The sequence below is a fragment of the Quercus lobata genome, chromosome 2 (assembly GCF_001633185.2).
Source record: "Quercus lobata isolate SW786 chromosome 2, ValleyOak3.0 Primary Assembly, whole genome shotgun sequence".
In the NCBI taxonomy this organism is placed as follows: domain Eukaryota; kingdom Viridiplantae; phylum Streptophyta; class Magnoliopsida; order Fagales; family Fagaceae; genus Quercus; species Quercus lobata.
In genome coordinates, this window is record NC_044905.1 from 99,158,412 (window position 1) to 99,185,373 (window position 26,962).

The window sequence follows — 26,962 nt, forward strand, 5'->3', positions numbered from 1 at the left end:
ACCAAAAAATACAGTGGGACCCATAAATAATACAAAAAATAAATTGAATAGCAAAATAATTTTAATTTTTTATCCCAATACAAACGAATACTAAATCAATGAAATGGCGTGTTAAACTCAACTTTTCATGAAAACAAAGACAAAGACATTATAAATACCCCCATCAAAACAAAGACAATAGGTATGCACTTCTTATTCCAACACTTTGCCATTTCTCATTGAGCTTGTCGTATGTTTTTCTTCATGGACTTTCTCATTGGAGTGTTTTTTGATCAACCTCACTAGTTGGTCTCAAACTTAGTGAGAAGGCTATTCTAATTTTGAATGCTACCCACCCATGAATCCTAGCATGTCCAATCTCTATATCAAATGTAATCTTTATTGTAGTTATTTGTTTTCCATTTCACCCACCTATATTTTGGCTCCTATAGGGGATAATCATAATCCTATAGTCTATAGACACCAGCTTGGGAGCTTCAGCAATAGGAATGTTAGGGGACTTTTACCTCACGACAGTGACACATGGCAAGATGAATATTGATGTTTTTTAATTCTCGTCACTCATCATTGGCTCGTGTCATGTGTAAAGATTGTTGTTTTTATTTGTTTCAATATTTGAGAAAATCAAAAATTATTTTTGGGTGAGACGTTCTCACACCATTTGCTCACGCAAAATACTGATATATTCTTCAAGCTCACAATTCATTGTCGACTTGTCCACTTTTAGTCAAAACCATCTGCAACCATTTGAGATGGGTCAAATCAGTTGAGTGGGTCAAGTTAAACAAGTTACTAATCACCCATTATGAGTGGATACTTGTGAATGAAATTATTTATACATTCAGTGTATTATGTATTCATATCAAATAAAACACTCTGTTTGTTTTTATGATAATATTTTTTAGAAAAAGAATTATTTTTCAAAAAGTATTTTATATAAAACTATCTCGTTTTCTTTATTTGGAGCAATCTTAAATGAGTTATAAAAAAAATAATAATAAACAATCTTTTAACTTCCTTTATTTAACTTGTTATGAGATGGGTTGTTTTTCTAATAAAAATTAGTGAAAAACAATCTCTAAAAATAAGTCATATTTTTTTTATTGATTAAATTTAGTTTTTCTCTAACTCATTTTTCTCGATACTATCAAACACAATAAAACCTACTCTTATTAGATAAGAAAGCATACCACATATTGTGGACACTTATAAATAAAAAATAAATAAATAAATTCTATAGTTGTGGATAACATATTTATATCACTCATTATTAACGAGTGAGTTACACTTGGTTCATATGCATTAAGGAGTGAGTTTAGATCTTATATCTCTCACAGTTGGCGCTTGTGTCTAGTGGCCAGTTCCATTGAACACGTTGCGATGCGAACATATATCCGTATCCCAACGTATCCTTTAATTTTTAAATTTTTTTTAAAATTATAATGAAACCTATATCCTTTAAATTTTTAAGAAGACTATAACTTTATCTTTTAATTAGTTAATAAAAATTTATTTCTCTCTAAAAAAAGAGAGTGTTGTGTTAAAAATAAAAAGAAATGGTGCTGGCATTATATATCGTGTCTGTACAAACACCACGCGTGGACCCAACACACAACAATGGTCCTACGTAGAAGACCCTTTTTTAAAAAACCTGTCCTATACTATACGCCACAACAAAACCCCAAAAAAAAAAACCACCCTTAAATACTAAGCAAAGCAAAACCCAAAAACCCTCACACAGGCATAGCAAGCAGCCTCTTTCTCTGTAACCAAAAAAACACAACACACAGACACAGACACAGACACAGAGAAAGAGAGAAAGAGAGAGAGAGAAACAAAGAAGGAAGAAATGGCTCAGTCTTTGGAGCTTTTGTTGATACAATTCTTGATGCCTGACAACGATGCTCGGCGGCAAGCGGAGGAGCAGATAAAGCGGCTGGCGAAGGACCCACAAGTGGTCCCTGCGCTCGTGCAGCACCTCCGCACCGCCAAGACCCCCAACGTCCGCCAGCTCGCCGCCGTGCTCCTCCGCAAGAAGATCACCGGACACTGGGCCAAGCTGTCACCTCAGCTCAAGCATTTGGTCAAGCAATCACTGATTGAGAGCATCACAATGGAACACAGGTTTTTAACTTATTTGGAAATTGTTGTTGTTGTTGTTGTTGTTGTTTCTTGTTATGATGAATGTGGGTATGGATTTGATGGGTTGTTTGTTTTGAATAATAGAATATAAAGTCTTAGTGACGCAACTAAGAATTGGCATGTTATGATTGGTGTTACTGGAATCAGAAATGGCATAGGGACAATATTTTTCACAATGGCTGACATGGCATATTGTGAACCTAGTAGAAGTTATATTGTTCCAATCACAATGGATCATGTTAGGAGTTGTAGTAAAATGTTGCTATAAAGCTATAAATGCTGTGTCCTTAGCATTACTATTTGACTTGGATTGTGGACTTCTTTGGTTATGAAAAGAAGCACTTTGTGAAAGTGATGTAGCTCCAATCACAACAGATCGTGTTTGCAGTTTTAGAAAAAAAGTTGTGTTCTTGGCATTACTTATGTTTTTTGTTCGGTTTAGCTGATTGAATTCTCCTTTCTATGCTGAATTGTGTATATGGGTATGATTGATTTGAATTGTGGACTGAACTCTCCTTTAGTGGGTTGTCTTTGGTTATTGCATTAGACCTGAATTGCGATATTCTGATGAGTTTTGTGATGAAGTAGTAAGAGTTTGGAATTTGACAGGATTGGAATTTCTGATTGAGTTTAATTCTATCTGGCTGTACTTATATGTGGACTAAGTTAATGGGTTTATATCCCACATTTGGTTGATTGGGGAAGTTGAGAGCTGGAGAGAGACTTAAAGTTTGGATTCTCATTTCATTTTATTTTGTGCTTGGTACAACAATTTGGCTTAGTTGAGATTCTATGTGATGTGATTGAGGGTTCATCTTGAGGTTGTTGATGGCTTCTACTTGATTGGAAGCTTATTTGTTTTGCTTGTAAAATGATGAATAGAAATTGGGCATTTAATTTCTTGGTAATTTGTAAACTCACTTTGTTCTGTTTACTGGTTCAATTGGACACTTGAATGAGTTTTCACTGTGATACCCCTTGATTATATTTGCATTCAGTATTGGTCATTTAGTGACTCTTTCATGTCTGATCTTAGTTTTAATACATTTTTGAGGCCTTCAGTTTTTATTTTTGATTCCCAAGGAGAGCTAGGGAATACAATTCAAAATGGTGAATCTTAAGGAAAATTTTCTTTAATGTTCTGGAGACAAAGAAGTTGCTCAATTGTTCATCTCTAACGGCCTTTTTTCTTAAGACTTATCTATATGTGACCTATTTTTTAAAAAACTTGTCATTTCTGCTTTACCCTTACTTTGGGGTTTGTTAAGTTTGAGTATCGCCTTTTCTACTGGTTATTTGATATTTGACTTTATTGTATTCGTAATTTTTTTATTAGTAATAGTGCTTCATTGAAAAAATTGGAAATAAACTAGGAACTAAAGCACACAGGTAGTATAATCGTAATTGTTTTTCTTTGGAATTTTGATATGATCTTGTTGATTCTGTTGCTGCAGTCCGCCAGTGAGGCGAGCAAGTGCAAATGTGGTCAGTATCGTAGCAAAGTATGCCGTTCCGGCAGGAGAGTGGCCTGACTTGCTTCCCTTTTTGTTCCAATGTAGCCAGAGTGCACAGGAAGACCATAGAGAAGTAAGCTTATGACTCTTAAAAGCTATCTGGTTGCACTTCCTAATTATGGTATTTTTAACTTCTTCCATAGCTCATCATTGCTATCTTGTTGCCAAATCGGACCTCTTCAAACACTCATCCACATATTTATGGTTGCTTTGATTGTCTAAATTTGTTGGAGGATATTAACCTTGATGGGATAATCTTGTATAGACTTCAAAATTGGGGTTTTGTTTACATGTGGTGCCAGTTACAGTACTTAAAGTTACTCACAAGTCACAACTCTTGTTATCAGCAACATGTTTTAAATACAATCATAACCTTAGACAAGATGGTACTGTGCAATAGGTAGTTAGGAGCTATGTACATATATACAGCATGATCAAATTGATGGCTTACATGAAGTTAAACATGCCATATTTTCCCGACTGATTGAAATTTAGGAAATGATTTTGTGTGTGTGTTTTTAATTCATAAAGAAGAGCTGTGAATTTTTCATTTCTCCATTTCTGTCCAACTGTAATATCATTCGTGTATTTAATAGTATTTAAATGTAGGGAACTTGCTAAGAACTTATCTCCAAGGTCATGATTGTAAAGTAGTGAGTTTAGTTAAAAATGTATATAGCAATGCTTTATCACCCATAAGTTCCTTACTTATTTAAGGACATACTTGTCATGAAACCCCAACTTTATTGCTTAATGGGATAAATTATGGTCAAATCTGTTTTTCTTTATTCTTAAACTACCATGAATATTTTTCGCTCATCTTGCATGAAGTAGTATTTTTTCAATAAAATTATTTTTACCTATAAAAAAAAGAATTTTTTTGCTCATCAATCCTTGATGTTTCTTTTTGCTGTGAATTAATTCATATGGATGCTTGCTCCTGGTTCGTATTTACCAGGTTTAATAGACTAACTTATATGGTTGTTTTGGTTTTGGTGGTATAAGGTGGCATTGATCCTTTTCAGCTCTTTAACTGAAACCATTGGGAATAGTTTTCAACCTCATTTTGCTGATTTGCAAGCTCTTCTATTAAAGTGTCTACAGGATGAGACAAGCAATCGTGTTAGAGTTGCTGCTCTCAAGTAATTTAAAAGTCCTTTTTGTATTCTTTTCGACATTTATGGTGTTCATTCTGTTGTGAAATAGTAATATCATATGGTTGCTTACTATAATTTTTTGCCTGTGTTACCAGAGCAGTGGGATCTTTTCTAGAGTTCACTAACGACGGGGCTGAAGTGGTGAGTTTGTAATATAATATCTACTTGTAGTTTGTGGTGCTCATTTGTTCCTGCTTTTGTTTCAATTTGTAATGCACATTCATACTTTGGAAAGAATCTGTCTATCCATCTGTTTTTACTTGATCAAGTAGTTATAATGTGTGTGCTTGAATTATACTTTTTTATTTTTTGAGAAACAGCGTTACTCACTCTGATGACTTGCTTTGTGTGTTATCTTTAATTCAGTTCTGTGTAATATCTGAGGTTATGCATTTCTTGGTGCTTTGTGTGCTGCGATCACAAGAAGCTTTCAGCAGGCTTCTAGAAAGGACAGCAGAAAATTATATTAATGCTGAAAGATGAAATGCATATTTAGTAATTTGCATTTGTTGAGCATAGTATCAAAACTCAAAAGTTCATACTCTAAATCTAACATTAAAATTTGGCATTAAGATAAAATTGATTCCTAAGTGTGTACTAAAATATGTAGCCGTATTAAGTTATAAATTTTAAGACCTTTTACTAAAAATAGTATAGACATTCACAATTTTATGGTCATAATGCAATTTGACAGGTATTGTATATCATTTTTCATGTGAATTAAATGGCAAGTATATGAAACTGATGTACACCAGTAATTTCTGAAATGGTGGACTATGGTTATGGGCCATCCTGTGGATATCGGGCATGTATACATAGAAAGAGATTACTGGCTTTGCCTTGTTGGATTAGACAATTGCTTTGGTAAGCTTCTGATTATGGAGAATCTTTTGAAGAAGTAATTGTTGATTGGTATTTTGTGTGCAAAAATTGTGGGGAAACGGTCAACCATTTCTTCACTCTTTGGTTGTAAGAGATCTATAAGGTCATTTGTGTTCACCTTAAGCATGAGAGAAGTTGCTGTGTGTTGGAAAGGGCAATTTGGGAGTGGGCATGGCTGCAGTTGTTTGTTCTGCTTTGTATTGGAAAGTGCTTCATGTGGTGTATTATCTGGGAAAGCATCTTGGGCTTTGATGAGGTTGGACTCCTCTAGAAAGCTTAAACTTATGTTTGTGATCACTCTCCTGCGGTCATGTGTTTTCAATTGATATTCATATCTCCCCCTTCTTTTGGAAATTCTTGGATCTTCAAACTTTTGGGATGTAACTTTGGGGTGTCCTTTGGATTGGACACTAACCATCAAGACACCTCATGCCTGTCTCAAGGCATTAAAAAGACAACACTTCATATAATAAGATACCTGAGAGAGGGGGGTGGGGGAATCGGTGGGTGTTTCGGCTTGGAAAAGACATGACAAGCTTGGGGTTGCAGCTGCGTATGATGCAGTGATGGCTTGTGAAAGTAAGTGGAGACGGCATTAAAAACGTGCAATAAAAATAATGTATTCGATCAGAGCAAAATTGTTTTGAGCCTTGGCATCTAAATTGATAGTGATCCTTTGCTATATGAAAAATTCAGTACGGTTCTTGTAGCAATGCTTTTTATTATTCCCATGCATGAGTGATATACTATTATAGATTGGGAGGCATTGAGGATTCTTTAATTGCTAATCAGTATTAGGGTGTATGCATGGATCTGCAACTTTTTATTTTACCTTAAGTTTGATTCTATTGCCAAATTACCTTATATTTTTGGCTGGCATGAATTAGATTCTGATTTTTTTTTTTTTTTGGGGGGGGGGGGGGGATTATGAATATGGGACTGATACTATTTTTTATTGTGATTATTATTCGAACTTTCATAAGGTTTTATTGAAGGATTTGGTTTGAATTGAGGTTAGGATTTGGGGATATGGTTTGCTTTTGGGAATACTTGCTGTGGACCCATCGTGTTGACTTTTGTATATATTCAATATGGTTAATGTGCAAGAGGTGTTGGGTTTTGAATTGCCTTGCCATGCTTATGATTGGTTGCTCTCTTATGACAATGATTAGGACTATGTGAAAGGACAAGAGCAAAGTCTGTATTTGACACTGCAAAGTTTTCAAATAATGAAGTGGCTTGTTTTATTGAAATGGATTTGTATACTTATTCTTGATGTTTATGCTTTCTTGGATTAGCACTTCCTATGCAATGTTTACTCTTCTTGGATTACAGGATTAGTGCTCTGTATAATGTCCATAATTAGAATTGTTTATCAGGAACTTGGTATTGCGTTATATAATTTTCGTTGTGAGGCTGCTGGTCTTCCTGGACAGAAGGCTGCTTGTAGAATGAACTCCAAACAGAGTAGAAATTATCTTGTAGTGGATGGAAATTGGAATTGGTTATGGGATAAACCTGCCCATTTATTGTGGTTGTCTGATTTTGCTAGTAATAGATTCTGAGTTGAATAGTCTTCAACATCAGCCATGTATTTGAGTGTCTTATACCTTAGATACTAATTTTGTTGTCATATTTTTTACTCTGGTTTTGAATTTATGTTGGCTTTTATCCATCTTGGATGTACATATTAAGGAGGTTGGATTTAGTTTTTACAGAATGAGGTCAAAGAAAGACAAATACAACCAAACATGGATGACATAATGAGTTAGAATTTCATTATTACGACACTGACAAAATTCTTGTCTGAGATCAGTGTGTGCAAACTTGTTAATATTGGAAGGGAGTTATTTCAATTCTAAGATCATAAAATGAAACTTAGAATGGCATTATGGGGCGAGCCCTCATATATTTAATGGATGTGCATTTTTTCTTCGGGTGCTTATAATGAACCCGTGTTCCACCAAAGTCTAGAATCAACCATGCCCTTGATTCTTCTCAAAAAAAAAAATCATACCCTTGATTTGTTGTGAGAAGCCTAACTTGATTCTGTACATATGCTGGTTTGGTCCTGGACTTTGATAATTGAATTTATTATATAATTTAGAATTTCATGGGTGTCTGCATAGGCCTAATACCAATGAGCTCTATCTTAAATGGCACCTCCTCCCCCTTATCTTGTAGTTTCAAATTTCAAAACCTGTTGGCTGCATGGTTTACCAATAAAAGAAGTATTAGTGTTAAAATATGATGTTATATTCCTTTGCTGCTACTTTTTTCAGTGGAACTAATTTTCTGGTTTTTGTGCAAATCTTAGGTTACATGAGCACGTGTGATTTATTTATTTTTCATGATTTCTTTTATTATGTTGGTGGCGAAGCTTTTTGCAGCTCAGGACTGCTATTTACTCCTTCATTCTCTTTTGGGCTTCATTAAATTATATGATACCTGTGCAGGTCAAGTTTCGTGAGTTCATTCCTAGCATTTTGCACGTATCAAGACAGTGTCTTGCCTCTGGAGATGAAGATGTAGCTGTAATTGCTTTTGAAATCTTTGATGAGCTGATTGAATCTCCTGCACCTCTTCTTGGTGAATCTATTAAATCCATTGTGCAGTTCGCCCTTGAAGTTTGCTCAAGTCAAAATTTGGAATCCAACACACGTCATCAGGTAGGAAGGATCATAAATCTATTTCCTTGTTTTTCATATTTTAGTCAACCTAGCTAGTTGGTATAAAGCTTTGTTAACTGTTGATTTTGCTCCATTTTATTGCTCTTAAACCTCCTGGGTATTGTAGATACTTTGCTTATTTCTTATGCTTTGTTCAATTTATCAGGCTATTCAGATAATTTCATGGCTGGCAAAGTACAAGTCCAATTCCCTTAAAAAGCATAAGTTGGTCATCCCTATCCTGCAAGTTATGTGCCCTTTGCTTGCAGAATCAACTGATGGAAATGAAGATGATGATCTTGCACCAGATAGAGCTGCCGCTGAAGTTATTGACACTATGGCTTTGAATCTTCCAAAGCATGTGTTTGCCCCTGTTTTAGAATTTGCTTCTTTGAGTAGTCAGAATGCAAATCCAAAGTTTCGGGAAGCTTCTGTAACTGCTCTAGGTGTCATTTCAGAGGGTTGTTTGGAGTTGATGAAAAATAAGTTGGAGCCTGTTCTTCATATTGTCTTAGGGGCTTTAAGGGATCCCGAACAAATGGTTAGAGGGGCTGCATCATTTGCATTAGGTCAGTTCGCTGAGCATTTGCAGCCTGAAATTGTATCCCATTATGAAAGTGTTCTTCCCTGTATCTTAAATGCCCTTGAGGATGCATCTGATGAAGTAAAGGTAAACATAGAAAAAGTGTTGAATTCTGGGGTTAATTATTTGTAAATTATTGTCTGAGCACAACTCAGTCTTTTTTTTACAGGAGAAGTCATACTATGCTTTGGCTGCATTCTGTGAGAACATGGGGGAGGAGATCCTTCCTTTTCTTGATCCTCTGATGGGCAGACTATTGGCTGCCCTCCAAAGTAGCCCTCGAAATTTGCAGGAGACATGCATGGTACGAAGATGTATCTTATATGCTTTAAAGACTTACATTATTGGTTTGAATATGGTTTGATAACCCTCAAGGTTCATGTTCTTGTCTTTAAGTGTTAATTTTAAATTCCATTTTAATTTTCTTGTAGTCTGCAATCGGTTCAGTTGCATCAGCTTCAGAGCAAGCGTTCCTTCCATATGCTGAAAGGGTTCTGGAGTTGATGAAAAATTTCATGGTGCTTACCAAGGATGAGGATCTCTGTTCAAGAGCAAGGGCTACTGAACTAGTTGGAATCGTTGCAATGTCTGTAGGAAGAACGGGGATGGAACCGATTCTACCGCCTTTCATAGAAGCTGCAATTGCAGTAATTGCCTTGGCACATCTCTTTGACTGGGATTGTTGTCTTTTCTAGTACTTAATTTTGTGTTTCATTCTCAGGGTTTCGGATTGGAGTATAGTGAGCTTCGGGAGTACACCCATGGATTTTTCAGCAATATAGCAGAAATACTGGCTGATGGCTTTGCACAGGTGTGGATTTATATAATATACTTTTGTGGATTTTATTTTGCCTATATTCATGGGTGAATATTTATGTTGGTAAACAGTATCTTCCTCATGTTGTGCCTCTGGCATTTGCTTCCTGCAATCTGGATGATGGCTCTGCAGTGGACATTGATGAGTCTGATGATGAAAATATTAATGGATTTGGTGGAGTTTCATCTGATGATGAAGCTCATGATGAGCCAAGAGTACGAAATATCAGTATAAGAACCGGAGTTCTTGATGAAAAGGCAGCTGCTACTCAGGCACTTGGCTTATTTGCAGAACACACAAAGATTTCTTATGCACCGTATCCTTTCACATGTGTTATATATATATATATACATTTTTTTTTTTATCTCATGATTCTATGGGTAGATTACATCTTTGTAAATAAAGAAGTATTTTTTTGGGGGGTTTCTTAACTTTTTTAAGCTATTTGGAGGAGTCACAGAAAATTTTGGTGAGACACTCAGGCTATTTTCATGAAGATGTTCGGCTTCAGGCAATCATAGGTTTAAAACGTGAGTAGTAGCTATCTGCTTGTGGCAAAATTATTTGTAAATTTCATTTAACCCAAGCATCATCTTGTCATAATCAGGAGAGCCTCAACTCCAACTCTTTGTCTTATGAACTTATGGTTTTGTGATCTGAAGTCTGAACCCATTTGTACTCTCTCTCTCTCTCTCTCTCTCTCCCCCCCCCCCCCCCACCCCCTCTCTCAAAAAAAAAAAAAAAAAAGGGAAAGGAAAGAATATATTCTTGTTCAAACTCATGAACCTGTATGAGAAGTGAGTGAAGATTTTATATCGGGTGTGCTAACAGGTTTATATTTAGTGGCGATTGTATTCCTATATAATCTTGTTACTTGGGATAGGCAACTATGTTTCCAGGTCATTGTTTCATTGTCTTGTCTTAACTTTACTCTCAACTATATGGGATTTAATTCTGTAATTAATAGAGAAAGTGGTAGATGCTGGTAAACTTTATAAGTCCAATTATTGTGGCACTTTGTACTTCGTGTGTTTCAAGTTTGTGTATGAATCTATAGAATGCTCATATTGGAATTAATTTTAATTGCAGACATATTAACAGCAGCACAGGCGATCTACCAGAGTCAACATGTTAGTCTGCATCAGAATCCTCTCTCTCTCTAATTTTGATTCTTCTACTTGCCAAACCATGGCATTAATTTGTCATCTGGATTTTGTTTATTAAGATTTTGTGGAGCTGTTTATTTGCCAATATTGGTTTGATCTAGATATTAGTCGATAAAGAACTATCTAGTTGTCAATGCTTTTAGAAGCAGCCTCTTCAGATTTGCAACTTCAGTTGAAAGCTAGCTTTGGTTTTGTTACTTTATGTCATTTTAAATCCCATAGGTGGAAATATATACTACTGAAGTGATCACAATCTTTGTCTCGTTTTGCAGGAAGGACTGGCAAAAATAAAAGAAGTTCTTGGTAAGAACATGATGTAGGAATGATAAACATCTTAGCTTTGAAATTGCTGGCCTGGCTGGATTTCTATTTTTCTAGCAGTAGTAGAAATCTTATAGTGCCTTTTGTAATCTACAGATACTGTGATGAATATTTATATCAAGACTATGACTGAAGATGATGACAAGGAAGTTGTCGCTCAAGCTTGTATGAGCATAGCTGATATCATCAAAGAATATGGATACGTGGCCATTGAGCAATGTGAGTTAAATTTTGCTGCCTTCATTTTGCCTTTTGTTCATAGGAATATATCTGATGCAAATGAAATGACATAGTTGGAACTTACCTTTTGACGTAATCTGATTTCAGACGTGCCTCGGCTTGTTGATGCTACTTTGGTATTGCTCCGAGAAGAATCTTGTTGTCAGCAAGAAGAATCTGATGGTGACATTGATGATGATGATACCAAACATGATGAAGAGCTTATGGATGCAGTTTCTGATCTTCTTCCTGCATTTGCCAAGTCCATGGGTTCTCATTTTGCACCTATCTTTGCAAAGTTATTCGATCCTTTAATGAAATTTGCGGTAGGTTAGCATCCGATTTTGTGGTATATGTAGTTGCATTTCTATGCTATCGTTTCTTTGTGTTATTTTCTCATTGTTTTAATTATTGGAAAATGCAGAGAGCTTCACGCCCTCCGCAAGATCGTACTATGGTGGTTGCTTGCCTCGCTGAAGTAGCTCAGGATATGGGTCCCCCAATTGCTGGCTATGTCGATGTAAATTTTATTACTCTTAAATATTTGACTGCAATATACTTTTGGTCCCTTAAATGTAAAAAGTTATGCCTTAGTACTGGAAGATCTAAATGCCACCAAAATAGTCCTCTGTCCATCAATTGTTCACTCTTTCTCTCTCAACTCACTTCCCTTTTTATCTTTCATTTTCTCTCCCTTGAAAGTGAGATAAAAAGGCAAGAAATATTCAAGGCCCAAACACAATCATGTGGAAGAGAAGCTTGGAGCTTTCAAATTAAGTCCCAAAAACCACCACTAACACTCACAAGCAACAATGACCGTGGGTGCAGGCATAGGTGTGGGCGTGTGCAACATGGGTATACCAGGAGTGTGGGTGTGCATATCGGTGGACCGTTAATGGAGGCTGGAGCACACTGGTGAAGGAGTGTTGTGGTGATGTGATATCCCTGAAAATATATGGAGGGTTGGAGTGAGGTGATGAAAAGTGGGTGTTGGTATGTGACGGAGTATTAAGGGAGTATGAGGAGGGCTTGCTGGTTGGGAGAAAAATGTAGAAAGACAGCTTCTGATGAAAGAAAAAGAGAAAAAAGTGAGAAGTGGATGAGATGCAAGCCCTATGCTGGTGTGTCCTTGTTTGTCATGCCTACGACCATGCCAGCTTTTTAATGTGTCACATCATCTCTAGGTCTGCCACATATGCATCTCCTTTGACAGCTGATAAATGGAATGACTAAATGCTACTATTTAGATATTTTGAGGAAAAAATTGAAACTTTCAAATTTCTGAGATGAGGATAAAACCTAGGCCTAATTCTAGGGACCAAAAGTGTATTTCAGCTCACATTTTTTTTTTCTTCTAATTTTTGGAACATTAATGGTGTCTAATTTGTGACTCTAATTGCATATGTTTCAGCGAGTGATGCCCATAGTACTAAAAGAACTAGCTTCTTCTGAGGCAACTAATAGAAGGAATGCTGCATTTTGTGTTGGAGAGCTGTGCAAAAATGGGGGCGAGTCAACTTTAAAGTATCCTTCTTAGTAGTCATGTTGCTTCTTTTTCTTCTCCTTTCCTCTCTCATACCCTATTTGGTAGTTGTAAATTTTAATTACTGCGTGTTGTGGGGTCATCGGATTTTAAGTGGGGGCATACATAGTCTATGATTAGTCTTCTACATTTCTTTATTGGAATTGAATCTCATCTTCCCTAGAAACTTTCATTGCCATTCTGTAGCTTTTTCCTTTCATCAGTACTAGATACTATGGTGATATATTGCGTGGACTTTTCCCATTATTTGGGGAATCAGAACCAGACAATGCTGTCAGGGATAATGCAGCTGGCGCTGTGGCAAGGATGATAATGGTTTATCCTGAGTCCATCCCCTTAAACCAGGTTTTCTTCTGGTTTCTTCTTTTAGGAAAGGAAAACAATGAATTTGTACCATTACTCCTTATAGCTAATTATTCCTTTTATGTCTGTCCATGTCCTGGTTACTTTTCTCAGGTCCTTCCCGTCTTCCTAAAAGCTCTCCCCTTAAAAGAAGATCATGAAGAGTCCATGGCAGTCTATAGTTGTGTATCTACTCTTGTTTTATCATCAAATCCCCAGGTATTTGTTTCATTTCCTGATTGCAATGTAAAGTTGGCTAACTAGTTGTTTAATATTTACTTCTCTCAAGAACTGATGTTTTTGCTTGTTTGTTTTTCTCTTTTGATGCAAAGCAGATCCTCACTCTAGTTCCTGAGTTGGTTAATCTATTTGCTCAAGTAGTGGTGTCCCCAGAAGAAACTTCTGAAGTTAAAGCTCAAGTGGGAAGAGCTTTCTCTCACTTGATTTCTCTATATGGTCAACAAATGCAACCCCTTTTAAGCAACCTTTCTCCAGCACATGCTAATGCACTAGCTGCATTTGCCCCAAGAAGCTGATACCTAGTCGAAAAGTTGTCATTCTTTCCCGTCATGTTGACTTCTTTGACTTCCAAATTTGTTTTTCAAAGGGGATTTTGTTTGTTATACCTATTTTTTAGTTTGAAAGTTGTGGGACCTGAAAGAAGTTCATCATCTCTACCAGGTAAGTGTCTGATATGGGAAATTACAAATGATTGGCATAAAAAACATAAAACCTGTATTAGATTTCCCAAAAATTCTGTTAATATATGTACATTTGGTTCTAAATGTCATTGCTTCTACTCTTGATTTGATATGTTAGAAATTGAAAACATTCCTGAAAATGTTGACCAACAAAGCTTGAAGTTTACAGTCCAAAATTGATTATTTTGTCTCAGTATAGCATTGGAATTTTATTATCATGTCTTTGGTGGATCGTAGTATGCAAATAAGACCAATCACTTAGTTCTATGGACATGCTTAAAATTGGGGTCTCTAAAATTATGCTTTATTGTAGTGCTGTGTTTCCATTTAGCAATATCACGTTTTATTCTTTTAAATTTCATCGTTACAGCAAACATATATTCAGAAATTCTTGCTCGTTTTTGCAGGTTATTGGTCCTGCTGCTGATTCCAGTGCCTTCTCCATTTTTCCTGTGTGGAGACACTGCCTTTTCTTCTAGTTTCACAATATTTAAAATATTCATTTTCTTTCAAAATTTATTGTGTTTTACTTGGGTTTGGCTCCTGTGTTATGTTCTTTTATTTATTATTATTTTTTGTTGGGGGTTTGTATATCACAACAATGCATCCAATTCTCAATTAGAAGAAGTTTTTGTATATTTTTCATGTGTGCAGTTTCAATATATTTTTTTTATCAGTAATTTATTGAGGGAGATTGTTGGTTTCAATTGCCAATAATAATTTTGTAATTCACTGTTCTTAGATAAATCATATCATATGTTGAGATTGTTTTTTTGGTTACACCGTCCTTTTCTTTTTTGTTCTTTTGTTTGATTCCTGGAATTAGACTTAGAGTTCATTTGGATACTGCTTATTTTTATTTTGTTGAAAACTGAAAACTGAAAACAATAAAAATAATAATAAAAAAGTTATTGTTCGCACGGATTACAATTCATGTGCCTAAATGCACTGTTCATGTTCCATAAACAGTGCAAGTGTGCAATAGGCGTTGGTTTAACCACAAAAAAAAAAAAGAAAACGCAAGCCAAAACATTTGAATCAAAACGCATACTTAGTATCTGTTTGGTAAAGCAGTTTCAAAGTGCGCTTTTCAAAACATAATTTTTATAAACTTCACTCTTTTCTTGGTATATTGTTTATTTTTCCCCCTAAGAATGTCCTTTTCAAAAAGTAAAAAATAAGTTATACTAACTGAACAATAAGGATATTGGTATTTGGCACCAATTGCATTTTCAAAAAAAGTAAAATATAAGTTGCACCAAAACAGACACTATGGACTTCGATAAATCCAATACATTCTCAAGTGTATTAATACACTCGTTTAATCATACATTGTCAGAAGCATTTGTATTAATACAATTTAACAGTTGATTGAACTTGTTGGCTTTGACTTTGGTCAAATTCTTTGAGAAAATGCATGAGTAACACGGGTCAACATCTCAAATGGTTAATCTCTTCCAAAAGAACTCAGATATCAACATCATTGTTTGAGCATAATAAATAATAATGCATTTTTCACAGAGGTATTACCACGGCGTGACCGAACGTTAATATGAATGGGCTTCATTATTTTGGGTAGGGAAGAAAATTTAAGATAAAATTTATATAATTTTACTTAGTTATTTTTATCAAATTAGGAGGATATTATGTATTAATTTAATTTAAAATTATAGTATATTTCTTATTCTTGAATGGTGAAACAATAAAGATAAAATCACGATTCCGTTCGTCCTAACTACGTGGTTTAATTGTTCAAGATACATGGTCAACCATATACCAATCATTCATAGATGAAGTTGAGTTTTATATGGTATTATTATGATAGAAATTTAATACTAGGGTTTGTGGTGTTATTAGAATAGAATACAACTCCTAAAAAAAAAAAAAAAAAAAAAGAATAGAATACAACTCTGATATATGATGGTTTGGGCTGCAAAGGGTGAGATATTGTTGCCTTTATTGGGGTTGAGTTGAAGGAAGCCATTTTGATGGTGATGGGATGAAGGAAGAGAGATGGAAGGAGGTGAATTTTTATTAAGAAAATTTGATTAATTTATATTTTGTGTTTATTTCTTATAAAGCACTTCCTTTTTCTACTATTCTTGTAAAACGATGTGTTTGGATTGGTTAAGGGGAGTTTATGACAGATCATGATGGAATTACAACATTGATATAGATATTATAATGAAGGGTGCAATTTATATGTTTTGGTAGTTGAAGGACCAAATTGATAACGCCCTATAAGAGTGTGCAAAAATGTATTTTTTCCAAAAATAATAATTTAAGAGCATATTAAATATTTGGCTAAGTTTTCTACCAAGAACAAGACCTAGATCAAGTTTGTAGATGGTTCCCTCCTTCAAATGAAGTCAATTTCAATGTTGATGATGCTGTGACAAATACCTTCACTACTTTAGCTATAGTAAGCTCGAAATGCTTTTAGTGAGATACTTATAACTTGGACAAAACATAATGCCTTGTGTGACCCTTTTCAGGCCAAAGCTGCAGCATTCCTTTGGGCATTACAGATTGTAAAATTTGAGGTACTTCAGAAGATTATTGTGGAGGGAGATTCTAAACAAAGTGTTGATGCTTTAAATTCAAGTTTATCTTCTACTGAGTGGTCTACTTCCACCCTTTTGTGTAATGTGCTTGAACTTAGCAAATGATTTTTCTAGTGCGTTTTTAGCTGAGTTAGGGGAAATGCTAATTGTATTGCACATTCCCTTGCTAAATTTGCTGCTGCCCATAGGCTTTTTGGATTATGTAAAAAGCACTCTCTTTCTCTTGCTGTTGTTGAGCAATTGAGGAAAGATGCTGCTTTTCTTGTTATTTAAACGAAGATTAGGTATTAAAAAAAAAAAAAGATCAGCTGTAACAAGCACTCTTCTTTTTTTTCCTCCCCAACCCCCCCCCCCCCCCCCCCCCCCCAAAAAAAAAGATTTTATAAGTGCATCTTGGCTTCTTTTTTTTTCTTCAATATATTTAGGTGTAAATATGTACAAATTCTACTTAATAACAAACAGATCTGCTGTAGCACTCCTGCTAAAGTAAAATTAATTAACAATGACAATTTTTTTTTTTTTTTGCCCTTTTCTTTTAGGCCTATTTTAATTTAAGAGGCCCAGCACATTTCGTATAAAGTTATGAACTAATAGATAGTCTAAAGAGGTAAGGGAGACAACTGTTCTTGATAGTTCAAAATCCTAAGCCAAAAATATTATTAAAAAAAAAAAAAAAAAAAAAAAAAAACATCAATGATATTCAGATGTTTTCAAAATTGCTAGTTTATTTCACTAATGAGTATAAATTAATCATTGCATTCATAATTAGAACTGTAGGGACACGATTTTCGTTAACCCGGTCCTGGACGATCAGGCCCTGGTTCAAGAAGTCCCACACAATGAAGTTTGTAGAGTATGGGCTGAAGAACTCGGTTCCAGTTGGCTCAGACGGTTTGTTGCATGTCCTTAGTGGATGTAGAAACGTAAATCAAGAAAATGGATGTGAAAGTGGAAGTTTTATTCATTGACATGCTTTCATACAATGACTTCTTACGTTTCTCTCGTCTCCCCACCCTCTCTCTTTTTTCCGTCCCCTCTTTCTGGGGGACTCTTACATATGATATAGGCCCTCTTTTATCATCTAGGCCCTACACTTGTTGATCATCCAAACCCCCACTTGAGCACCTGTCTCATCAGACGCCCTTACCAGTTCTTTGTGAGTTGCGGTGACCAAGGTAACACTGCTCAGGGGTCTTCTCTTCATTAATGCAGCCAGGAGAGTAGTTGTGGTGCATTTAATGTGGTGGTGACAGCCTTTGCTGGGATATTTTGAGCATTCTTTCTTTTTACGTATTTGGAGTGAGGGCTACAGTAACTAGGATGCATCATTGATCTGGATTTTTGGAATGTCCGAGGAGAAATTACTCCTCGGACGTGTTTTTTTCGCCCCAGTTGGCTTGGGCAGGGATTATGGGCCGCGACGTCTCCTCGGACAGAATCGTCCTCGGACGGGCCCAAGGCCCAGCCAACTTGTTATTCTGGGCCGGTCCCCACAAGAACAATTATTTTGTATGTAGTAATTTAGTTTTGAATTTTAATATATTTTTTATTTTTTAATGGTGATACATTTTTTTCATGCTTTGATCCACAAAAAACCCATAAATGAAAGTGAGTTTTTTGGTATTATTATAACAGTTGTAACTAATTTATACATTTTTAAAATATTTTTCCTTTAAAAACAATGCTGTTTTTGGATTGGAGAGATAGATGATCATGACAAAAGCATGACATTGACATCAATATTATAATAAAGGGAGCAATTTATAAGTTTTGGTAATTGAGAAAACAAATGGATAACTAGGGTTATATATGAGTTGAGCAAGTATTAAAAGTTTAAATTTTTTTATTAATTTTATTTCAAATACAAGCCAAATTTAAGCTTATTACCAAATTAGTAAGTTTAATTAGTTCATTTTCTTGTCAAATAAGCTTGAATTTGTTCATAAAATATTTAATTAACTTTCTTTTCCAATATATAGTAAACACATCCACTAAATTCTTTTACCCTTTTACAAATATATATTATAACAATTAATAAATTGTGGTTAAATTATATTCTCTGTGATGATTAGATAGAATAATTTTCTTTTATGAAGTTGGAAAATTTTGATTGTCCAACCTTGTTTTGTTAAAAATTATATATAATTTTACTATAAATAGACTATTTATGTGAGGCCCGAGATCTGAGGTCCCAGCCCACTTTATGTTAAGGGCCCAAAGCCCAGGCCGAGGAGCCCTATTGCCGAGGATGTGCGATGAAAGCCCCTTGAAGACCCAAGGATGTGGCCGAGGACGAACTCACGCTCAACACTTCACAAAACGCTTGTAGAAAAGGACAAACTCAATACAAGGGCAGTACAAGGGAGAAAGCTGCCAACACCGTAATGTGGAGCCCTGCGTCTGACAAGTCCATACTCCAGACCATGCTATTTAACTTTTCCCAACCACCCCCCAACCACTCTGACGTATGGATTGATAGGATGGGTCATTACTCTAAAAAGGAAAAACGGACACGTAGACGAAAAACGGGAAGTAAACACTGGTATAAAAGGGGGAGAGGGCCAAGGGGGAGGGGGGATCCAAGAAAAGAGGGAGAAGAATGGTGAGAATGCGATGCTCCTCGGACTTAGTCCGAGGAGTCAAACCCTTCAAGCTACATCGATGTAAGGCTTAACTATTCAGGCCAAACCTACTTTTGTATGAGCTCTTGTAAAATCGGGACTAGACCGTTGCCCGGCAACCAAGGCCTTGCCTTTCGAACCCACTCTCTATAAATTATATTGTTCGGGCCCTTTATATATGAGCCCAACGTCATTCTTAGGCCGTTAAAAATCGTGTCCCTACAATTTATATTATCAATAAACTATGAATAATAATTTAATATCTTATAAATTTATTTACAAACTTACGCTATCCAATTTCAAGTTTATATAAGTTTATTTTAAACATTTATACATATCTTATATAATATTATACTCTCGAGTTTGTTCACGAGCACATTATTATTTTTGAGCTTGATTTGTTTAATAATTGAGTCCAACCTTATGTTTAAGTTTAATTGGCTCATTTATTAAATAAACGAACATAAACAATATTTTTTCACTTACCAAACTCAGAATATTTATATATAAACATCTTGGTTCATTACAAGTCTTGAAAAAAGATTGTTGCAAAAATAAATTTTAATAGGATATTAAATATCTTGGCTAAGTTTTCTACCAACATCATAAGAAATTTGTTCCTTACATACTGGCTTTTTTCTAAAGTTGAAGATATAAATGAATAACTTTTCATCTTAAACTGTAAGATTCGTTGTAGCATATTGAGTGAAGTCTTAAAGGATCACTGGCAATTTGGGTTTGACGCTTGGCACTGTGAATCTCATAAGATTGTCTTATGAGAATATCTCTCACAACATGTGTGGATCTTACACTCTATAAGAGAGTTGTCTCATAAGATTTTTATGATGAAATGCTCTCTCCAAATTTACAAGAGATGGGTGAGTGGAACTGTTTGTTATGACAAAAATGTCACATTAGTTTGTAGTTGTTTTGTACTCAAGCAATTCTCTTTCAAGATTCACTCTAAAACTTCTTTTTTGTATTTTTGCTATATGTAAAATAAAATAAAAAATAAAATAAAATAGTAACTGCAAACCTTTGCAGAATCTATTGAATTTACATATCCTTTGTTTTGGGTAAGTCAGTGAAATTTTTTTATAGCAATCAACATCAAGGAATCAACACAACCAAGAAGTTACCTTCTCTTTTAAAACTGCAATACATTCAGCTCCAAGTGAACTTCCACCCATCTGCGCATACAAAAATATGATATATGAATGAAAATTCAAATCGAATTGAAGTACCTTCATATCACAATAAGTTCTTTATTTTTGTCTTGTACTTGACATAAATGGCGCGTTTGGTTTGCTATGATGTTATATTACACCGTAATATTACATTATTGTAATCTTACATTAATATAATCTCAATACAAGAATACAACATTATATTGTTTAGAAAAATGATTAGATTAAGGTGGTGTGATATATTTTGTAATTTTAGATAATGGTAATGTTAGAAAAAATAAAATAAATCGAAAACTTTAATGTCACATCATCGCAATGTGCATCACATTAATGACACATCACAACGAAACAAATAGCCCAAAGAAAACATTACAACCCCTTTGCTTTTGTACATAAATATTAACATATTGGGGATAGCCCAACGGGGAACTCTTTCACTGATCATTCCTTTGAAGTCTAATTTTTACTCTTAAATATGATTGTCGCTTATCTTATTTGTCACTTAACCATCATAACTAAAAACATGTCTAACCGAAATAAAAAAATTAAAAAAAAAAAAAAAAAATCTTTACTATCCAACAAAAGGTTATATTTCACTAATTTGTAGTGAAATGTTCATTTGGAATTAAAAAAAATTAAAATGAAAAGCAAAGCGATATACAACATGGGTGTCCAATGGATTGTTGAGAAAGGAATGTCATCTTTTTCTCTTTTAGTTTCCAATATGCTATTTATTTTTTCTTTTTATATTCTTTCCATAGTCCCACTACACCTTTTTAGGGTTTTTGCTATACAACAAACACAATTTTTTAACAACCGGAATGAAAATTAGGAAAATAGAAGAAATGTTGTGTACCAAATATTTTCTTAAGTTACATATATATATATATATATATATATATATATATATACGTATGTATGTATGTAACTGTAAGGACTCAATTCGTGATGACCACAAAATGATATTGGGTTCGCATATAAAAAAGGCCCAAACAATATAATTTGTAGAGCGTGAGTTTGAAAAACTAGGCCTTGGTCACCAGACGGTGGTTAGTAGTGGTGTTCATACAGAATTAAATCATGTTCGTTCGGGGAGTCCATCTCCTCGATATGGTCTGGGAGGCTCTGGTTCTTGGCCTTTTTTCCCAGCCCCCTCTTGGTGTATCAGTCTTCACATTATATAACCCTTCTTGGCTGATCCTGGCCTTCCACCTGTTGATCAGACAGGTGTCTATTCAAGTATCTATCCCGTCAGTCGCCTCCCCTTACTTTTTATTAGTTGCAATAACCGAAACCACACTGTTCAGGTGTCTTTTCTCATTAATATGGTTAGGACGTTTGTAGACGCATTCAATGCGGAGGGGACGTATTTACCTTGAACCACCTCCACACCGTACCCCCCACGTGGGTCCCATTCTACTCGCCTCTTCTCCTGGGGGCCTTTTGGAGGCTGCCTTTGATGATATGTCACTCTTCCCTTCCAAGTCTTGGGATGCCGAGGACAGGGTCATCCTCGGCTGCATCTCTAGACTATTTGGTCTTTTCCTACTCGTCCTCGGCAACTACTCTCCTCGGCACGGGCCCTGGGCCCTAGTGGAAAGTGGGCCGGGTCGTAAGTTCTCTGGCCCCACAATAACTTAAGAAAATATTTAGTACCTAACATTTCTATATATAGAACTTTTTTGAAAATGTTTGAAGTATATTATTATACGTTTAAATACTTTATATCAATTTATTTTCTCAATTTAGTCTTAAGTAAAAAAAAAAAAAATTTATTTCAAATTTCTTATATTTAGAATACTCTTTAATTTCTCAGTTAATATGTTGGTGAATATATATAGTTGTACTTATTACTTGATTGTTAAAAAGAAAATTTTAGTAATAATAACGATTATTTATTCTCTACAAATTCTTTTATTTTGTGTGACAAGTAAAAGTTTCTTTCAATTGCTTATCTATTTTATTAATTACATTAATTAGTAATTTTTTTAATCATTTTGCCTTCAACATTGTTTTTTAATTTGGCTCTACCATTGCTATGAGGAAAAAGTAAAACTAAATATGATTAGGGTTAATAGAAAACCATATGTATAAGTCACAATTTTAATTTTTGATTTATTCAGAGCATCCTAACTTGCAATATCTATGAATCATTTTCAATTTTGATAGGATTTATAGCCAAATTTTGCGAATTTTTGGCCCTCTAAAAATGTTAAATATTAGATTGGATTTGGAATTGTTCGAATTAACCATGTTAGTTATTTTAGTTTGTTTCGAGTGACTGTTTTGTTTTCTTATCTGTGAATGCTATATCCCCAAATCACAATATCATTTAATAGTCAAAATTAAGCTTAAGCTTAATCTTAATTCGTTTGTTAAATAAATGAATATAACAAGCCATTTTTTTCTTCCATAGATCATAGGAGTTGGAACAAATCAGTTTTACAGTCCTAAAACTCCGAATAAGTACCAATCTATAATTTCATCATTTAATGTTTACCAACAATGCATGGGCATATGAATGATCTCAATACATTTACAATCCTAAGAGCTAAGACTTAGGACCCTGCTAACTATTTCGAAGTTATTATGATAACTTCATCTTTAATAAAAATGCATGCGCAGTAACGGCATAAGTTAAAGGCGCAGGTCCTAGTGTCATAGGATTTGAGCTGTGAAATATAATTGTTGGTCAGTTCGAGCTAGCAGTAGAGGTGTATACAACAGTTAGTGGGGCTAACTCATTATATGTATGATGCTTCAATTATCTACTTTAGGGTAAGCCTAAGCATCTAAATGGGGACTGAGCTAGAAATTTATTCTTGGGTGGCCAACATTTAAGACAAAAATGAAATAGTATGAAACTCAAAGCTTACGCAAAAACACACGCATGCTAACACATAATTATGTATGCCTTTGGAAACACCAAATGAATAATTACTTTTAGAAGCTATCATTAGATCAATCTCTCAATAAACTTACAAAAAAAATTATGTATATGTTGTTATTCTGCTTGAAAAAATTAGTGAATTTTTTTTTGTTAGATATTACTACGGCTGAATAATTCTTAATTTGAGATATGTTTCATATAAAATTAAAGAGATTAAGCATTCATATAGTACCTGTAATATTTTTTGAGCTTATTTATGAATTATGAGGTATGTTTTATTTATTGAAACTTATGACCTCTCAAACATTTAAATTTAAATTTTGAAAATAAATAACTTCATTTACCACTCACAATACTAACAAACTTGTTCAATACACTAAATCCCAAGCATATATATTTGACCCGCATATATCAAATCAATAGCCCATAGACCAATCAAGAATCATTTTTAAAAGTTTATAAAAAAAAGAATCAATTAAAAAAAATTATCATTTCCAATCAATCTCTTAAAAAACTTACTTATAAATCAAATTCTCTTTAAAAACTCGATTTTATTTTTAATGACATCTCATATGACTTTGCACTCTTTCTTGTCACAAAGATCAACAAACTAAATACTATAACAATAAATTGAAGAAAAAAAATTCTGAGTAGTCAAGAAAATTATGAAAACTATGCATATTGAATACAATGAAAAGTGCATTGTTGAAACTAAGTTGACAAAGCCTAAAACTCCTTCAATAATATTTTATCACTCATACTATATATATATTAGAATCTCATACTAAATAGATATTCTACTTTGAATTTGACAATGTATTTTCTTTTGTTACATACCTTAAAAATATAACATTAGATTCCTTAAAAAAATTGTATTACAACCAGTAAACAATTTTCGTAAAAATAATGAATTCGACTATATGAGTAGGCTTTTGTAAAATTTGTATAACCTATTGCTAATCTTATTTTTTTTATGAGGTGCTATAATTTTTTTTTTTTAATTCCTTAAAATACTAGGTTTTTTTCTTTCTTTCTTTTAGGGGCCAATTCATTTTTGTTGTAGGCTAAACTCTTAAAGCTTTTAATTTTGATTAAAAAAAAACACATACAATTTATTGAAAATTATTGAGGCTATTGGAAGCCATTGCCCTCCTTTGGTCAATATTTAGCTTTGTCCCAACACGTAAAAAACTGTACCTAAAATTTTCCCTACTAAAGTAGGATGACAAACAAATTAAAGACATACCTCAACATGTAAATGGTAGCTGGAACTATCATCAGAAATATGGAAAGTTGAAGCACTCTTAATGCACATGTCTTCTGCTTCTAGATTCCTTATCAAATTGGAAAGAACATCTTCTCTATCTTTTTGCAAGCATATTTGTATGATCACTTGGCCTTCTTTAACTTCATGCACAGAGACTGTGGGAGCTTGAACTTTTATATGTAGGGTTTGATCGAGATTTTGCTGGTTTTCAAGTGCTGATAGCATATCCTTCTTCCTGAGATTTAGCTTTTTTATTTCATTTTCTAGTTCTGGAACGTAGTCAAGAATTCTATCCATTATGACTGGCGCACTCCATCTCTTCTGCAATATATTCAGCAAAACACGTACTGAGAGAAACCATATAGCAAATGTGCCTTTTTTTTTTTTTTTTTTTAAGTATATACTATTATATATACCTTAAGGAAATTAATATATATATATACACACACTTGATAGAATACAACTATAATAATTTTCTTGACAGCGATATTAGAGCCACTATAAATTTTATTTCATAAATCTTATAAATTAACGTGTTATTAATTACAAAAATATATATATATATATATATTATATTATTAAAATGATACTAATTACATTTTTTATCATGCCAATTTATAATAAAAAATTTGCTAAAATTGGTAATAACTTTGGCACTTTGTTTACTTCAGCACATGATGTTAATGTAAAGACACAATGCAGGTCAAAATGTTTAATACTCCTCTTATCACCTACAAATGTTATCCTTTAATGAAGCTAATTAATCTTTAATTACTAAGTGTCTATCTGGCTACTTTATTACATTGTTTAAAAGTGATCACAAAAGTGAGTTTAAACAAATAAATTAGTATTAAACAAGCGAAATTATTTGCTTAAAGCCATTTTTTATGTCAACTTTAAGTAAATAAACCAGCAGCAGATAAATGCTACCAAACCCTTTTATCGGCCAAATTGCCAAAGCTCTAAGAATAAATAAAAAGAAACTTCCTGAGAGCAACTGATTAAACATAAATCATTATAACTGAACTGATCAATAAAGCTAACATTTTTTTTCCTTATTTATTTATCCAAAAAAGAAAAAGAAGAAAGAGGAAACTGATCTTATCCTAAATCTTATTATTTAATTGATAGATAAAAAATTTCTTAAAACTATCTATTGTTAGCTTGTAATAGGCCATGGTCCTTGAAAACTATAAACTGGTACCATATAGGAGAGAAGATCATGGGTTTTACCATGAGAGTCAAACAAAATTTGATGGTTGCCTAGTGTTAGAGATATCAAGGTCTAAGGCTTGAGTCCTTTGTAATTAATTAGTCCAGTTTTATGTACTAAGATCTACTTTGTAGTGCCATACTGCAATGGACTTAGCCCTTAGGCCTTGATATGACTAACAGGTAGTGATTAATTTGAAATTGTTATCCAATTGAAAGCTCAATAAAGGGGACATTGTGGTTGTGACTCCACCTTTGATCTTCGAGAATCAGGTAGCAATGAACCAAGGGCAAGGTAAGAAGAATTTAGATTTTTCCTCCGTACTCTCTCTTTAGCATTATGGTCTTGTTTCTGAGAAGCTGACCCTTCTTCTGCATTAGGTTCCACCACCTTTTTTCTAGGTTGTATGCGATTTATACCATGGTTTCTCTCCCTAGTCCTCTTAGAGTTGAGACCTTTTCCAGACATTACTTTCTCAGTACTAGAATCGACCAACAGTACTGGAAGTTCTTGATCAAGAAGCATGCTTGAATCCAGTGCACAATTAGTGTCATGATATACATTACTTTCTTCTGGAAATGGCCATGGATCATTTGAAGCATCAGGAATGGTGGACAAGTTGTCATCTTTGTGGAAACTGAGACCATTTTCTTGTAACCCCTCATCAATATTATTTCTTGATTCCACCAATGCTGAATGTTCTTGAGCAAGGAACACGCTTGGATCCAACACATCATTAATGTTATCTGCAATTTCACTAGGCTTTGATATGCTGCTTTCTCCCAGAAGTGGCCATAAATTATCAGAAGCTTCAAGAACCACACATACAAAACTGTTATCTGTGTACTGGGGAAGATGTGGAAAAATCGACTAAAAATCATGTGCTCTTTCTTATGTTGAACTTTATATTCCACAAATTGCAGAATGTTATGCGTCTGATTTTTTCCATTTTAAATTTTAATTAATTACTTTACAAGGAAAAAAAATTGTGATATTACGATTAATGGAATATAAAGTGAAACACTCAAAATAAGTTAAATAATTTTTATTAAAAAAAAGTTATACATTGTTATTGTTGATGTTCCCAAAAAGGTTTACATGATATATATTTTCCAACCAAAGAAAACACCCCATAAATCTAGTTCAGTAAAACCATAAAGGAAT

The 26,962-nt window shown here is 34.1% G+C and overlaps 1 protein-coding gene across 3 annotated transcripts; it reads left to right on the forward strand.

Moving 5' to 3' along the window:
- The first annotated feature begins 1,679 nt into the window (after nucleotides 1-1,679).
- Nucleotides 1,680-14,692, forward strand: LOC115977486 (importin-4). 3 transcript variants are annotated; one of them, XM_031099355.1, is made up of 21 exons: nucleotides 1,680-2,124; nucleotides 3,597-3,729; nucleotides 4,662-4,798; nucleotides 4,909-4,954; nucleotides 8,152-8,364; nucleotides 8,531-9,034; nucleotides 9,117-9,251; nucleotides 9,379-9,594; nucleotides 9,669-9,758; nucleotides 9,836-10,080; nucleotides 10,206-10,294; nucleotides 10,854-10,894; nucleotides 11,203-11,233; nucleotides 11,348-11,470; nucleotides 11,579-11,796; nucleotides 11,895-11,990; nucleotides 12,882-12,994; nucleotides 13,223-13,358; nucleotides 13,470-13,574; nucleotides 13,691-14,036; nucleotides 14,464-14,692. In XM_031099355.1, exons 1-20 carry the CDS (start codon nucleotides 1,850-1,852, stop codon nucleotides 13,889-13,891), a joined length of 3,147 nt encoding a protein of 1,048 aa, XP_030955215.1. In that variant the 5' UTR covers nucleotides 1,680-1,849; the 3' UTR covers nucleotides 13,892-14,036; nucleotides 14,464-14,692. The 3 variants fall into 3 exon arrangements, with proteins under 3 accessions (XP_030955215.1, XP_030955217.1, XP_030955216.1); XM_031099356.1 differs by lacking the exon at nucleotides 4,662-4,798 and having other exon boundaries at nucleotides 2,037-2,124; XM_031099357.1 differs by lacking the exons at nucleotides 13,223-13,358; nucleotides 13,470-13,574; nucleotides 13,691-14,036; nucleotides 14,464-14,692 and adding an exon at nucleotides 12,299-12,654 and having other exon boundaries at nucleotides 12,882-12,967.
- Nucleotides 14,693-26,962: the final 12,270 nt, after the last annotated feature.

Bases quoted from the DNA above. Each gene is read 5' to 3' on its own strand.
- LOC115977486 (XM_031099355.1), top strand. From the start codon at position 1,850: ATGGCTCAGTCTTTGGAGCTTTTGTTGATACAATTCTTGATGCCTGAC. The intron at 11,234-11,347 runs GTAAGAACATGA...TGTAATCTACAG, and splicing joins AAAAATAAAAGAAGTTCTTG to ATACTGTGATGAATATTTAT. The intron at 11,991-12,881 runs GTAAATTTTATT...CATATGTTTCAG, and splicing joins CAATTGCTGGCTATGTCGAT to CGAGTGATGCCCATAGTACT.